Below are 15,843 nucleotides of genomic sequence, written 5' to 3'. Positions count from 1 at the left end.
TACAAGAATTGCATTTAGTTTTTTTGCAAATGTTGCTGCTTCTCAGTGCATTTAACTAATTCTAATTTTTTTTTAGCATACACGGTTACATTATCTCAAGGGAGGAGTGTTTTTTTAAATATTATGCTTCTCTAAGAGTTTATAATGTATGTAATATTACAACGACTAATGCTAAGAAATAATGTACAGTAAATAATATTAAAGGAAAAAGTAGAGCTATAACACTCTTAACTTGAGAAAAAAGTACATGGGGCCTAAAGTAGATTCTTCAATGCATGCATCTTATTACTTTGATCTCCTTTATCTTCTATCCGCTGGTATTGCCAGTGCAGAAAACCTTTCTCGTACAAAATTAGTCTAAAAAAAGTACAAAGACTTCAATGCTATCAAGACAAATGAGCGGTTCTTTCGTGGCCTCGTTTCTCTCAATTCTTTTACTTTTGTCGGGACCCAAAAACTCACATGGTCGTTATGGTACATAACCTTAATATACTAGGTAATCCAAACAATGAATAATACAGCTTAAATAAAAGACCATCCATAACAACAAATAAGAATGTGAAGATCTATATAATTGCCCAAAGTATTGGTAGCACAAGTCATGAATCACTAATATTTAGATTTACAAAATTAATACCTAGGATGTCGTGATGACACCCTTTAACGGGGAACTTTTTCCAGCTCTTTAAAGTTTGAACACTCTTAGTAAAATTCTTGGTTTTGCCACTATACACAACATAATTTTGGACGAAGAAGGTTCTCATGAATCCCCTTTCGCCCATCTAGATCCGCCCCCGTAGACAAGTAAGTCATTTAAAATTAAATACTCCATCCGTTTCAATTTATGTGAACCTATTTCCTTTTAGTTCGTACAAAAAAGAATGACATCTTTCCCTATTTGGAAACAATTTACCTTTATGCAATGATTTATAGCCACACAAAATATATGTGTCTCATTTTACACCACAAGTTCAAAAGTCTTCTCTATTTTCTTAAACTTCGTGCATAGTCAAATGAGTTCACATAAATTGAAACATATGGAGTAGTAATCTAATAGAGAAAATATGTTTTTAAATAGACTAAGAGAAAAACGTGTCACCCAAATTGAAATGGAGAAAGTAAACAAAATCTCGATAAACTTGATAATACAAAAATATACATCATCATTTAGTTTTTTGCAAATGTTGCTGCTTTTCAGTGCATTTAACTAATTCTAATTTGTGTTTAGCATACACGGTTACATTATCTCAAGGGAGGAGTGTATTTTTTTAAAATATTATGCTTCTCTAAGAGTTTATAATGTATATAATATTACAACGACTAATGCTAAGAAATAATGTACAGTAAATAATATTAAAGGAAAAAGTAGAGCTATAACACTCTTAACTTGAGAAAACTGTACAAGAATCATCATACATCATACAAGAATTGCATTTGTGTCACATAAATTGGAAGGGAGAAAGTAAATAAAATCTCGATAAACTTATAAGACAAAAATATACATCATACAAGAATTGCATTTAGTTTTTTGCAAATGTTGCTGCTTCTCGGTGCATTTAACTAATTCTAATTTGGTTTTTGCATACACGGTTACATTATCTCAAGGGAGGAGTGTTTTTTTTTTAAATATTATGCTTCTCTAAGAGCTTATAATGTATATAATATTATAACGACTAATGCTAAGAAAATAATGTACAGTAAATAATATTAAAGCAAAAAAGTAGATGTCACGACCCGAAATCCCTCCGTAAGATGTCGTGACGACACCTAGTCTCTAAGATTAGGTAAGCCTAACAATTATGCGGAATAACTGAAATAATAACATAAATAGCAAACATCAACAACTATATAAATGAAAACTGCCGCTCAACATGTACAAATCCCAAAACCCGATGAATTATAAGTCACAAGCTCTAGATACAGTGTGGAACGCTCCTATACATCACTGTCTATCAAAATGTAAAGAAATAAGAAAAGAACAGGATAGAAGGGGACTCTGAGGCCTGCGGGCGCAGGCAGGTGTACCTTTAAGTCTCCAAAGCAGCAACTCAAAGCACTAATATCGAGGCTGATAGGATGCACCTGGATCTGCACAAAAACATGTGCAGAAGCGTAGTATGAGTACACACAACGGTACCCAGTAAGTATCAAGCCTAACCTCGATAGAGTAGTGACGAGGTTAGGTTAGGTATCTACTAGGAATAATAGGAAAAACAAGGCATGCGATATAATAATGTAATTAGATGACAAATAGGTGTAACAATAGAAATTCACAGAAGATAACAACCCGGAATTCAAGAAGACAACTACAACACGTAAGGAAACAAGAATCTTACAAGTTAAGAAGTATGTTTCAACAACAACAATACAACAAATAGAGGTAAACAACAGGGGCGCTCCCGAGATACCGCCTCGTAGTCCCAAAAGTAAAAATCTCACAACGCCATGGTAGAAACCTCGTGCAAATAATGATAACCGCACGGCAGAAACCTTGTGCCACAATAACACTCCGCATGAAAGAAACCTCATGCCATAATAACACTCTGCACGGCAGAAAACCTCGTGCCACAATTACACTTCACACGGAAGAAACCTCGTGCCACGATAACACTCCACATGGAAGAAACCTCGTGCCACAACCAATCAGTTATCTCAACAAAAATCACAAAACAACACATAATAATGGAACATTGAAATTACAACAAGAAATCCTATAGTTAAAGAATGAATACGATATCAAGAAGGCAGGTAATTCAACTAAGCATGTTGCACAAAATGCAAGTAAGAGATAAGACATGTAGACATATGATATTAGGCTAAACATGATGATTACACGTGCTAGAGTAACTCAATTAAGGGAATAAAAGGAACTATTTAGCAAAAACTAAATTTTCAATATTTAGCCCGAGTATGCACTCGTCACCTCGCGTACATGGCCTTCATGTATTGCAATTTACCATAATAGTACCAACCCCTAAGGAAAATTTCCCCTCCACAAGGTTAGAAGACCTTTGCCCAGATTTTCCAACTCCGATCGGCTCGAACCTAGCCAAAATAATTACATACTATAAATATAACTATAAGAAGCTAATTTAAATAATGAAACAACGACTTTACCAAAGAATTAAAAAATCGTCCCAAAAAGTCGACCCGAGCCCATGTTTCGAAACCCGACCAAAATTATAAAATCCGAACACCCATTCGATATCGAGTTCCCCCATACTAAAATTACTCAAATCTGATATAAAAATCTCGATCGAAACCTCAAAATTCGGCCCAAGGAACTTTTCACCTTTCCCCCCAATTTTCCAATCCAAATCCTTAATTAAATGAAGAAATTAATGATAGATTAGTAGAAATTAATCAAAAATGAGTTGAGAATCTTTACCCAAATATTTTCTCTGAAAATCTCTCAAACTTTCGCCTCAATCCGAGCTCTCTAGGTCAGAAAATGGAGAATGAAATCAAACCCTCGAACTTAGGCCTTTTCTGCCCAGTGAATTCGCACCCGCGAAATTACCATTGTAGGTGCGGTTCTCACTTAGCCCAGCTACTTCCGCTTCTACGGACCAAAATGCACATCTGCGCTTCCGCTCCTGCGATATAGGAGTGCTTCTGCGCACGCGCTCCTATGGACTAAGTCTACTTTTGCGATCACCAGGCCTTCTTGGCCTTTCCGCTTCTGCGCTTCCCCAATCACATGTACAAGTCCGCTTCTGCGGAACTCTGACCGCATCTGCGGTCCCAATTGGGCAGTCTACAAACCAATTTTTCGGCTCGATGGCCGCTTCTGCGGTGCCGCACCTGCGGCCCAAAGTGCGCAGGTGCGATTGCACCAGACACAACAATGCTTCAGCTTTCCCACAAGTCCAATATTATTCCGGATTCAATCCAAATCACACTAGGGGACCTCGGGATCCTGTTCGGACATATCAATAAGTCTTAAAACATCATACAAACTTATTCAAGCCTTCAAATCACATCAAACAATGCTAAAAATATGAATTGCACATCGATTCAAGCCTAATGAACTTTAGAACTTCTAACTTCTACATGCGACGTCGGAACCTATCAAATCAAGTCCGATTGACCTCAAATTTTGCACACAAGTCACAATTGACATTACAGACATACACCAACTTCCGGAATCAGAATCTGACCCCGATATCAAAAAGTTCACTCCCGGCCAATCTTTCCAAAAATCATCCAATTTTTTAACTTTCGCCAATTAACGCCGAAATGACCTACGAACCTCCAAATAAATATCCGGACACTCTCCTAAGACTAAAATCACCCTACGGAGCTACTGAAACCGTCGAAACTCCATTCTGGAGTCGTCTTCATACAATTTAAACTACGGTAAATTCTTAGAACTTAAACTTTCAATCTAGGGACTGTGGGTCCCATTCCACTCCGAGACTCTCCTGAACTCGACACCAAGCACCCCGACAAGTCACAAAACCACAAAATGAAATATAGGGAGCAATAAATAGGGGTTCGGGGATAATACTCTCAAAACGACCGGCCGGGTCGTTACATCTTCCCCCTCTTAAAACAAACGTTCGTCCTCGAACGAGTATAGAGACATACCTGAAATGGTAAAAAGATGAGGATAACGGCTACACATATCATGCTCGGTCTCCCAACTTGCCTCCTCGACCGGATGTCCCCTCCACTGAACCTTCACTGAAGCTATGTCTTTTGACCTCAACTTTCGAACCTGCCTGTCCAAAATGGCCACCAGCTCCTCGACATAAGATAGATCCTTGTCCAACTGGAATGAGCTAAAGTCTAACACATGAGATGGTTCACCATGATACTTCTGGAGCATGGAAACATGGAACACTGGATGAATTGCAGAGAGACTAGGTGGTAGTGCAAGTATGTAAGCCGCCTCTCCAACCCTCTCAAGAATCTCAAAAGGTCCGATATACGTAGGGCTCAACTTTCCTTTCCTCCCGAACCTCATAACACCCTTCATGGGCAAAACCAGGAGCAAGACCTGCTCCCCAACCATGAATGCAACCTCGCAAACCTTCTGATCCACATAACTCTTCTGTCTGGATTAGGTTGTACGAAATCGATCCTGAATCAATTTAACCTTTTCCAAGGCATCCTAAACCAAGTTTGTACCCAATAGCCTAGCCTTGCCAGACTCAAACCAACCCACTGGAGACCGACACCGTCTACTATACAAAGCCTCATACGGGGCCATCTGAATGCTCGACTGATAACTATTGTTGTAGGCAATCTCCACAAGTGGCAAGAATTGATCCCAAGAACCCCCAAAATCCATCACACACGCACGAAGCGTGTCCTCCAATATCTGAGGGTGAAATGTTGTACTCAACTCCACCCGAGTACCCAACTCATGATATACGACTCTCCAGAACCGCGATGTAAACTGCGTACCCCGGTCATAGATGATAGATACCGGCACGCCATGAAGCCTGACAATCTCGCGAATGTAAACTTGAGCCAGCTGCTCCGAAGAGTAAGTAGTAACCACGAGAATGAAATGAGTTGACTTGGTCAATCTATCCACAATCACCCAAACTGCATCGAACTTCCTCTGAGTCCATGTGAGCCCAACAACAAAATCCATAGTGATCCGCTTCCATTTCCACTCCGGAATCTCTAGCTTCTGAAGCAATCCACCTGTCCGCTGATGCTCATACTTCACCTGCTAACAATTTAGACACCGAGCTACATACTCCACTATGTTCTTCTTTATTTGCCTCCACCAATAGTGTTGCCTCAAGTCCTGATACATCTTCGCGGCATCTGGATGAATGGAGTTCCGTGAACTGTGAGCCTCCTGGAGAATCAACTCACGCAAACCATCTACATTGGGAACACATAGCCTGCCCTACATCCGTAATACACCATCATCTACAATAGTGACTTCCTTAGCATTATCGTGCTGCACTATGTCCTTAAGGACAAACAGATGGGGGTCATCATACTAACGCGCTCTGATACGATCATAAAGAGAAGACTGAGAAACCACACAAGCCAAAACCCTACTCGGCTTGGAAACATCCAATCTGACAAATTTCTTGGCCAAGGCTTGAACATCCAAGGCTAAAGGCCTCTCTGCTACTGGTAGATATGCCAAGCTACCCAAACTATCCACCTTGCGACTCAAGGCATTGGGCACCAAATTGGTCTTCACAGGATGATATAGAATGGTGATATCATAATATTTAAGCAACTCCAACCACCTCTGCTGCAGCAAGTTAAGATCCTTCTGTTTAAATAGATGTTGTAGAATTCGTTGATCGGTGTAGACCTCACAAGGGACACCATACAAGTAGTGCTGCCAGATCTTCAAGGCATGAACAATAGCTGCTAACTCGAGGTCGTGGACATGATAGTTCTTCTCATGCACCTTCAGCTATCTAGACTCGTAGGCAATCACCCTACCGTCCTACATCAACACTGCACCGAGACCAATGCGCGATGCATCATAATACACCATATAGGACCCCGAACCAGTAGGCAATACCAACACTGGGGCTGTAGTCTTGAGTTTTGAAAGCTCTCATCACAATCCTCGATCCACCTGAACGGAACACCCTTCTAGGTCAATCTAGTCATAGGTGCTGTAATAGACGAGAAACCCTATACAAATCGACCGTAATACCCGCCAAGCCAAGAAAACTCCGGATCTCTGTAGGTTAGGACGGTCTGGGCCAACTTTGCACTACTTCAATCTTCTTCGGATCTACCTTGATCCCCTCACTCGATACTATATGACCCAAAAATGCCACTGAATCTAGCCAGAATTCACACTTCAAAATTTTTTCATATAGCCTCCTTTCTCTCAAGGTCCGAAGCACAGTCATCAGGTGCTGCTCATGATCCTCTCGACTCCGGGAATACACTAGAATATCGTCAATACACACAATGACGAAAGAGTCAAGATAGGGATGAAATACACTGTTCATCAAGTGCATGAATGCTGCTGGGGCACTAGTCAGCCCAAAAGACATCACAAGAAACTCGTAATGACCATACCGAGTCCTGAAAGCGGTCTTCGGGATATCTGGCTCCCGAATCTTCAACTGATGATAGCCAGAACACAATAGATCATCAATACGTGGTAATAGATACCTGTTATTCACTGTAACCTTGTTCAACTGGCGATAATCAATAAACATTTTTATAGAACTATCCTTCTTCTTTACAAACAAGACAGGAGCACCCAAAGGCGACATACTGGGCCAAATGAATCTCTTATCCAGCAACTCTTGCAACTGTTCCTCTAACTCTTTCAACTCTGATAGGGCCATACGATAGGGTGGAATAGAAACGGGATGAGTGCCCCGTAACAAATCAATACCAAAGTCGATATCTCTGTCAAGCGGCATGCCCGGAAGAGCCACCAGAAATACATCTAGATAATTCCTCACTACCGGAACTGACTCGATAGTAGGAGTGTCAGCACTAACATCCCTCACATATGCCAGATACGCATCACGCCCCTTCTCATCCATCCACTGAGCCTTTAGAAATGAGACAACCCTGCTAGGAATATAATCTAAGGTACCTCTCCACTTTAGCCATGGTAGACCTGGCATAGCCAACGTCACCGTCTTGGCGTGATAATCAATGATAGCATGATAGAGTGACAACCAGCCCATGCCCAAAATAACATTGAAATCCACCATACTGAGTAATAATAAATCAGCTCTGGTCTCAAAACCGCTAAGAACAACCAATCACGGCCGATACACACGGTCAATAACAATAGAATCACCCACGGGTGTAGACACATAGACAGAAGAACTCAAAGAATCACGGGATATACCCAAATATAGAGCAAAATAAGATGACACATAAGAATAAGTGGAGCATGGGTCAAATAAGACTAATGCATCTCTATGACAGACTGGAACAATACCTTTGATGACATAGTCAGATGGAATTGCCTCCGTCCTAGCAGGAAGGGCATAGTGTCTGGCCTAGCCTCCCCCTCTAGGGCGACCTCTACCTGTCCGACCTCCACCTCAAATTGGCTGTGCAGGTGGAGTGGTAGCTAGTGCTGTAACCATAGCCTGAGGACCCGGTGGAGCACGCAGTACCTGAGTGGTCTGTGGAGGTGCACCTCTCCTGAGTCTGGGGAAATCCCTCACCAAATGACAAGTGTCACCATACTCAAAATAAGCTCTCGGAGGACGTGGCTGCTATGATTGGATCGGGCTTTATCGGCTGGACTGACCGCTGAAAGCACCCCGTGCAGAAGGTGCACTAGACAATGGCGGCGTATAATAGCGAGCCTGGGGCCTAGGAGTGGCCGGAGTACTACTGGCGGTTGGAAGTTCTGAATGAACAGGGCGAGCCACATAGTCCCTACCCTGATGAGTTGCAACTGGGGCGCAAGTACCACTATATGTGCCAGAATCTCGAGACCTCTTGGCCTCCCTTTCCTCTCTCTCTCTCTCCCGAGTCAACATACCCTCCAACCTCCTAGCGATACCCACCACCTGCTGGTATGTGATGTCCATCTCCAACTCTCGGGCCATGCTAAATCTGATACTAGGGTTGAGCCCCTCAATAAATTGACAAACCCGCTCCTGAACAATAGCAACCAAGGCTGGTACATGCCTAGCCAAATCACTGAACCGGACCGCATACTCTGACATGGTCATAGAACCCTGGCGCAACTGCTCAAACTTTGTGCACCATGCATCTCTGACACTCTGGGGAACATACTCCCTCAAGAACATATCTGAGAACTGAGTCCAAATGAGTGAAGCTACCTCGGCCGGACTACCCAACTCGTATGCTCGCCACCACTGATAGGCCGCTCCTCTAAGCTGGAATGTAGTGAAAGAAACCCCACTAGACTCCGCAACACCCATAGTACAGAGGATACTGTGGCACTCCTCAAGAAAACCCTGGGCATCCTCTGACGCCAAGCCAGTGAAAGTAGGAGGGTGGTACTTCTTGTACCTCTCGAGCCTGAGCTGCTCCCCATCAGAAACTGCTGCCCTAACCTCGGGATGGACTGGAGCTACCTGCTGTATTGGTAGGTCCTCTGGAACCTGGTCGACCTGGACCCGCTGCTCTAGGTTACGGGCGACGGGAGTCTGTGCTCCTCCCCCGACCTGAGATGTGGCAGGAGCAAGTGGTATTAACCCTGCCTGAGCCAACGTGCTGAACATGCTTAGAAATTAGGCAAGAGTCTCCTGGAGGGCTGGTACAGTAACGGGCATCTCAAGTGCCTGCCCTCCAACTGGAGCTACTGGTGGCTCCTCTGTGGCAGCTCGTGCGGGTGCTCCGGCTGCACCACGTGGACGTCCTCGTCCTTTACCCCGGCCTATTGCGGCGCTAGCAGGGGGTGCGGGTGTTTGGTCATCTGATCCAGTTGTACGTGTTGTCACCATCTGTGAGAGAATAAAAAAACATAAATTTAGAATTCAAAGTCAAAAATTTCGCATGACAAGGAATCAAAGAAGTGGAGCTTTTCCTAACAGTTCCATAGCCTCCCGAAGATAAACACATACGTATCGTACCGATCCATGAGACTCTACTAAACCTACTTATTACTTATAACACCTATGAACCTAGTGCTCTGATACCAACTTGTCACGACTAGAATTCTCTCTGTAAGATGTTGTGACGGCACCTAGTCTCTAAGACTAGGTAAGCCTAACAATTATGCGGAATATCTGAAATAATAACTTAAATAGAAAACATCAACAACTATATAAAGGAAAACTACCGCTCAACATGTACAAATCCAAAAACCCAATGAATTATAAGTCACAAGCTCTAGATACATCGTGGAACACTTATATACATCACTGTCTATCAAAATGTAAAGAAATAAGAAAAAATGGGATTGAAGGGGACTTCGAGGCCCGCGGGCGGGGGCAAGTGTACCTTGAAGTCTCCAAAGCAGCAACACAGTGCATTAATATCGAGGCTGATAGGATGCACCTGGATCTGCACAAAATCATGTACAGAAGCGTAGTATAAGTACACCACAATGGTATCCAGTAAGTGCCAAGCCTAACCTCGGTAGAGTAGTGACGAGGTCAGGGCCCTACTGAGAATAATAGGAAAAACAAGGCAGGAGATATAATAATGTAATTAGATGACAAAGAGGTGTAACAATAGAAATTCACAGAAGATAATAACCCGGAATTCAAGAGGACAACTACAACACGTAAGGAAACAAGAATCTTACAAGTTAAGAATCAATAAGAACAACAACAACAATACCGCAAATAGAGGTAAACAACAGGGGCTCTCCCGAGGTACCGCCTCGTAGTCCCAAAAGTAAAAATCTCACAACGGCACGGTAGAAACCTCGTGCAAACAATGATAACCGCACGGCAGAAACCTCATGCCACAATAACACTCTGCATGGAAGAAACATCGAGCCACAATAACACTCCGCACGGAAGAAAACCTCATGCCACAACCAATCAGTTATCTCAACAAAAATCACGAAAACAACACATAACAATGGAACAATGAAATTACAGCAAGGAATCCTACAGTTAAAGAATGAATACGAAATCAAGAAGGCAGGTAATTCAACTAAGCATGTTGTACAAATTGCAAGTAAGAGGTACGACACGTAGATATGTGACATTAGGCTAAACATGATGACTACACGTGCTAGAGTAACTCAATTAAGTGAATAAAAGAAACTATTTAGCAAAAACCGAATTTTCAACATTTAGCTCGAGTACGCACTCGTCACCTTGCGTACACGGCCTTCATGTATTGCAATTTACCATAACAGTACCAAAACCTAAGGGAAAATTTCCCCACACAAGGTTACATAAGTCACTTACTACAAACCTCGCTCAATCAATCAATAAGAAGACCTTCGTCTCGATTGTCCAACTCTGATTGGCTCAAATCTAACTAAAATAATTACATACTATAAATATAACTATAAGAAGCTAATTTAAATAATAAAACTATGAATTTAGCAAATAATTAACAAATCTCCCCAAAAAGTCGACCCAGGCTCGAAACCCGACCAAAATTATAAAATCCGAACACCAATTTGATATAGAGTTCACCCATACCAATATTACTCAAACCTGATACAAAAATCTCGATCGAGACCTCAAAATTTGGGCTAAGGATTTTTCTACCTTTCCCCCCAATTTCACATCACATATCCTTAATTAAATGAAGAAATTAATGATAGATTAGTGGAAATTAATCAAAAATGAGTCGAGAATCCTTACCTAAATGTTTCCTTTGAAAATCCCTCAAACTTTCGCCTCAATCCGGGCTCTCTGGGTCCAAAAATGGAGAATGATATCAAACCCTCGAACTTCCTCGAATTAATCAAAGGCATTTTCTGCCCAGTGAATTCGCACATGAAAACCCACAACCACATATGCGGCTCCGCACCTGCGGAATTCCTATCGCAGGTGTAGTTCTCTTTTAGTCCAGCAACTTCCTCTTCTGTGGACCAAAATGCACATCTGTGCTTCTGCTCCTGCAACATAGGAGCGCTTTTGCGCACGCGCTCCTGCGGACTAAATCCGCTTTTGCGACCACCAGGCCTTCCTCACCTTTTCGCTTCTGCGCTTCCCCAATCGCATGAGCGAGTCTGCTTCTGCGGAACTCTGACTGCATCTGTGGTCCCAACTGTACAGTACACAAACCACTTATGCGGCTCGATGTCCGCTTCTACGGTGCCGCACCTGTGGCCCAAAGTGCGCAGGTGCGATTGCACCAGACACAACAATGCTTCAGCTTTCCCACAAGTTCAATATTATTCTGGATTCAATCTGAATCACACCCGGGGCCCGGGGCCCCATCTGAATATACCAATAAGTCTTAAAATATCATACGAAGTTAGTCGAGCCTTCAAATAACATCAAACAACGCTATAAATACGAATTGCACATTGATTCAAGCCTAATGAACTTTAGAACTTCTAACTTCTACATTCGACATCGAAACATATCAAATCAAGTTCGATTGACCTCAAATTTTGCACACAAGTCACAATTGACATTACAGACCTACTCTAATTTTCGGAATCAGAATCCGACCTCGTTATCAAAAAGTCAACTCCCGGTCAAACTTTCCAAAAATTATCCAATTTTTCAACTTTCGCTAATTAACGCCGAAATGACCTACGGACCTCCAAATAAACATCCGGACATGCTCCTATAACCAAAATTACTCTACAGAGCTATTGGAACCGTCAAAATTCCATTCCAAAGCCATCTTCGTACAATTCAAACTACGACAAATTCCTGAAACTTAAACTTCCAATCTTGGGACTATGAGTCCCATTCCACTCTGAAACTCTCCCGAACCTGACACCAAGCACCTCGGAAAGTCATAAACCACAAAATAAAATAGAGGGAGCAATAAATAGGGGTTCGGAGCTAACACTCTCAAAACGACAAGTCGGGTCGTTACAATAGAGCTATAACACTCTAACATTAGAAAAAAGTACATGGGGCCTAAAGTAGATACTTCAATGCATGCATCTAGTTACTTTGATCTCCTTATCTTCTATCCGCTAGTATTGCGAGTTTAGAAAACCTTTGTCATAAAATATTAGTCTAAAACAAAGTACAAAGACTTCAATGCTCCCAAGATAAATGAGTGGTTCTTTCATGACTTCGTTTGTCTCAATTATTTTCCTCCTGTCATGACCTAAAAACTCACATAGTCTTGATGACACCTAACCCTAATATACTAGGTAATCAAAACAATGAATACAACTCAAATTAAAGATCATCAATAACAACAAATAAGAAGGTAAAGATCCATATAATTACCCCCAAGGATTGGTAGCACAAGTCATGAGCCACTAAGATTTAGATTTACATCATAGAGAAGTCTAATAACATTACCTATATCTTGCAAAATTATGTGCCCTCACAACAAGAACAAAAGAGTAAGTTGAATCAACACATTCAAATCAATCGCTCAAGTATATTTTAAGGACTCATATATATCAAAGAAAATCTCTCACTCTCACAAAGAAGTCACATGCATGCAATTGGTACCATAGGCTTGCCCATAATGTAAATATCTACTAATGTTAGCTCACTCGATCTAAAATTAATTAAGACTTTTCTTGGTTGCACTGTGGGATAAGGGACGGGTAGGATATATTTAGTAATAATGGTTCACTCTCCTAAGCACTTTAACACATCATATAATAACTTTGAGCACATTTTCTTCAACACTAACTTCAATTCTACAAACAAGATCACTCTCCAAAAATATTCACTCTTTGTTTAAGCACTATCTTAATTTACACTCCACTAGCAAGAGCAAGACATCAATTTATTCATCGACATATTTTATCTTTTTTTTTTCAACAACAATTTTCTCTTCTTCTATAATTTCGCTAGTGGCGTATTCCTTTACAAAACAAGTGCATATTTTTTCCTTTTATTGGTTCAACTAAAAATCCACCCAAGTTCCCTCTTTACTTCTTCAAGCGCTCATTTTACAATTAAAGAGGTTTAAGAGGTAAAATGATCAAAATAATATCAATTAAGAACAAAAGGGAATATGCTTGTAATGTGGGTGCCAAATAAACGTCTATAGACTCAAAAGGGTTAACTAGAGATTGATTTTATTTGTGATAAGCATTTAAGCTCAAAGAGATCAAAGTAAGCATAAAATCATTTTTCAAACCGAGCATCACCTAAAATTTTGCTTCAACTCACATGCCGGGCAAGTTATAGACTCAGTTACAATGACATGATCTACACAAAAATATCATCACACATGGCACATGACTCACTAAGGATGGTACCACTCCGATTCTCAACTAATGCAAGTATTCACAAAGCTACAAAATATTAAGCTTTAAGCACAAAGTGAACATAGGTCAAGTAAATGAGACATAGGAGTCAATAACATACTATTTATTTTATAAAGTCATCATGAACAATTTTAACACATAGGAAAGATACTATACATGCCAAAGCCTAAATATGCTACTATCATACAAGCCAAAGGCACATAGGTTCATAATTCTGATTGTAGGATAGGAGCTCGCATTTTTAACTATATTTCGCACTCTAATTACTATACTTTGATTGCATTTGAGCATACTTGTTAGTACTATGTACTTATTAAGTGTGTTATGTTGTGTAGGATGTGATTTTGACTTAAAAAGCAAGTTTAGAACTAAAATAGATGAATTGGAGCTTTGAAGTCTGAGTACAAGCCCAAAGAATTAAGTTGGGATCGTGTTCGGAGTTCGAGGACCAAGTCTGAATGTTAAAAACTGAGAAAAATAATTAATCTAGAAAAATACACTACCACACTGCGAGGTGCTAGTGTAAATTTTATGTAGAGTGGAAAAAATATGCTTTTGAACTTTCCCACTAATGCGGCGCATGGTGCGCAGTGGTAGTGTATTTTCTTATCCAACTTTTCCCACTTCGGCTCAGAGAGGCTAGTTTCGTTCGGGCCCGTTCCTTCATGGTAAAAATACATCAAAAACATGATTTTTAGAGGACTTTTGACCTACAAAATATCGGAGAAGCAACTAAGGCAAGGAGACACAAGAATTCATCAAGATTTCTACCAACAATCGGTGCAACAAGGGAGTTTGTATCGAATCATTAGTATTGATATTTTTATACGTCTTTAAACCTTATTGAGATTAATTTTTCCATTGCTATAGAGTAAATTCTCTTAGGGTGTTGACATACATGATATTTTGATGATTTGACTAGGGATTCGATTCTTGACAATTGATTGAATTAATTGATGGAGTTTTAAATTATATTGTGAAGTTGTTTATTATTTTGCTTAATCGAAAGATAAGCTTTATATTAAATTTTTTTTACATATTATGCTCTAGTTTAAATTCGTGATTCAACTAGGTAATACAAAGAACCTCTTGAATTATTAATCGAACTAGAAAATAAAAAAATATTCGTGAGAAGTTACCCTTTCCCACGACCCCAAATTTCCACCTTAGAATATCGTGATGGCACATAGTCTGTAAGATTAGGTAAGCCTAACATACAAGAGAATTTGACATAAATAATGACTAAGAATATTAACTAAAGCTGGTAAGTCTCATGATAACATCAATACTAAATAATAATCACAATATTCCCAAAACCTAGTGAAACTGAGTCGTAAGCTCTAAGAAGTACACTAGAAGTCTCAAAATACAACATTATTTGAAGAAAAAATAAACAGTAGAAAAGACAGTGGTAGAAGGTGACTCTGAGGCATGCGGGCGTCAAGCAGGTATACCTTGATGTCTCTGAAATAGCTAGTCCAATCACTAGCGTCCGACACAAACGGAAGTACCTGTATCTGCACAAAATGTGTAGTAGCATAGCATGAGTATACCACAATGGTACCCAGTAAGTATCAAGTCTAACCCCGGTACTGTAGCGACGAGACCATGTCAAGACACCTACTAGACAAAAGAAACCTGGACAGAATATAATATAATCTAATAACAGAAAACAAAGACTAAAATGCAAAGAAGGCAGTACAATAATGTAAGGCTAACAACGGATACTAAAGCAATAAAGGACAACACGAATGAGCATATGATAAGAACAACAAGTAATCAAATACAGTCAAATACAAGTAAAATAAATGAAGGAATAACAATAACCATTCAATCAATAAGCCTTTTTAACATAAAATATCAAGAATCACAACCGAGGTACCACATCCCATATCCAATTATCACAATTTACAATCATAATATTCCTTATATCGCCTTGTGAGCCTTGCATTTGTATTTTGAAAAACATTTTCCCCGAAATAGCCATACGTGCTTAGCCCCGTTATCTCACCATGTGGCTTCAAGTAATTCCTTTACTAGTAACACGTGTATCAATCACACCT

The 15,843-nt window shown here is 40.4% G+C and overlaps 1 protein-coding gene across 1 annotated transcript; it reads right to left on the bottom strand.

The window, feature by feature from the left end:
* Positions 1-254: 254 nt before the first annotated feature.
* On the bottom strand, positions 255-7,673 carry LOC138907503 (uncharacterized). Its single transcript, XM_070198101.1, has 2 exons — positions 7,117-7,673; positions 255-357 (listed from the first exon to the last, which is right to left on the bottom strand). The coding sequence occupies exons 1-2, from the start codon at positions 7,671-7,673 to the stop codon at positions 255-257; spliced, it is 660 nt and encodes a 219-aa protein (XP_070054202.1).
* Positions 7,674-15,843: the final 8,170 nt, after the last annotated feature.

The sequence above is a fragment of the Nicotiana tomentosiformis genome, chromosome 3 (genome assembly GCF_000390325.3).
Source record: "Nicotiana tomentosiformis chromosome 3, ASM39032v3, whole genome shotgun sequence".
Classification (NCBI taxonomy): domain Eukaryota; kingdom Viridiplantae; phylum Streptophyta; class Magnoliopsida; order Solanales; family Solanaceae; genus Nicotiana; species Nicotiana tomentosiformis.
Note: the sequence above shows the minus strand (reverse complement) of the source record. Positions and strands in the feature narration are given on the sequence as shown.

What these genes read in the sequence shown, in the direction of transcription:
- LOC138907503 (XM_070198101.1), bottom strand. Translation starts at nt 7,673, where the DNA reads ATGGTGGATTTCAATGTTATTTTGGGCATGGGCTGGTTGTCACTCTAT. An exon ending in AAGGTTACAGTGAATAACAG is followed by an intron (nt 358 to 7,116) that starts GTATCTATTACC and finishes TACTTTTTTTAG; the next exon opens with ACTAATTTTGTACGAGAAAG.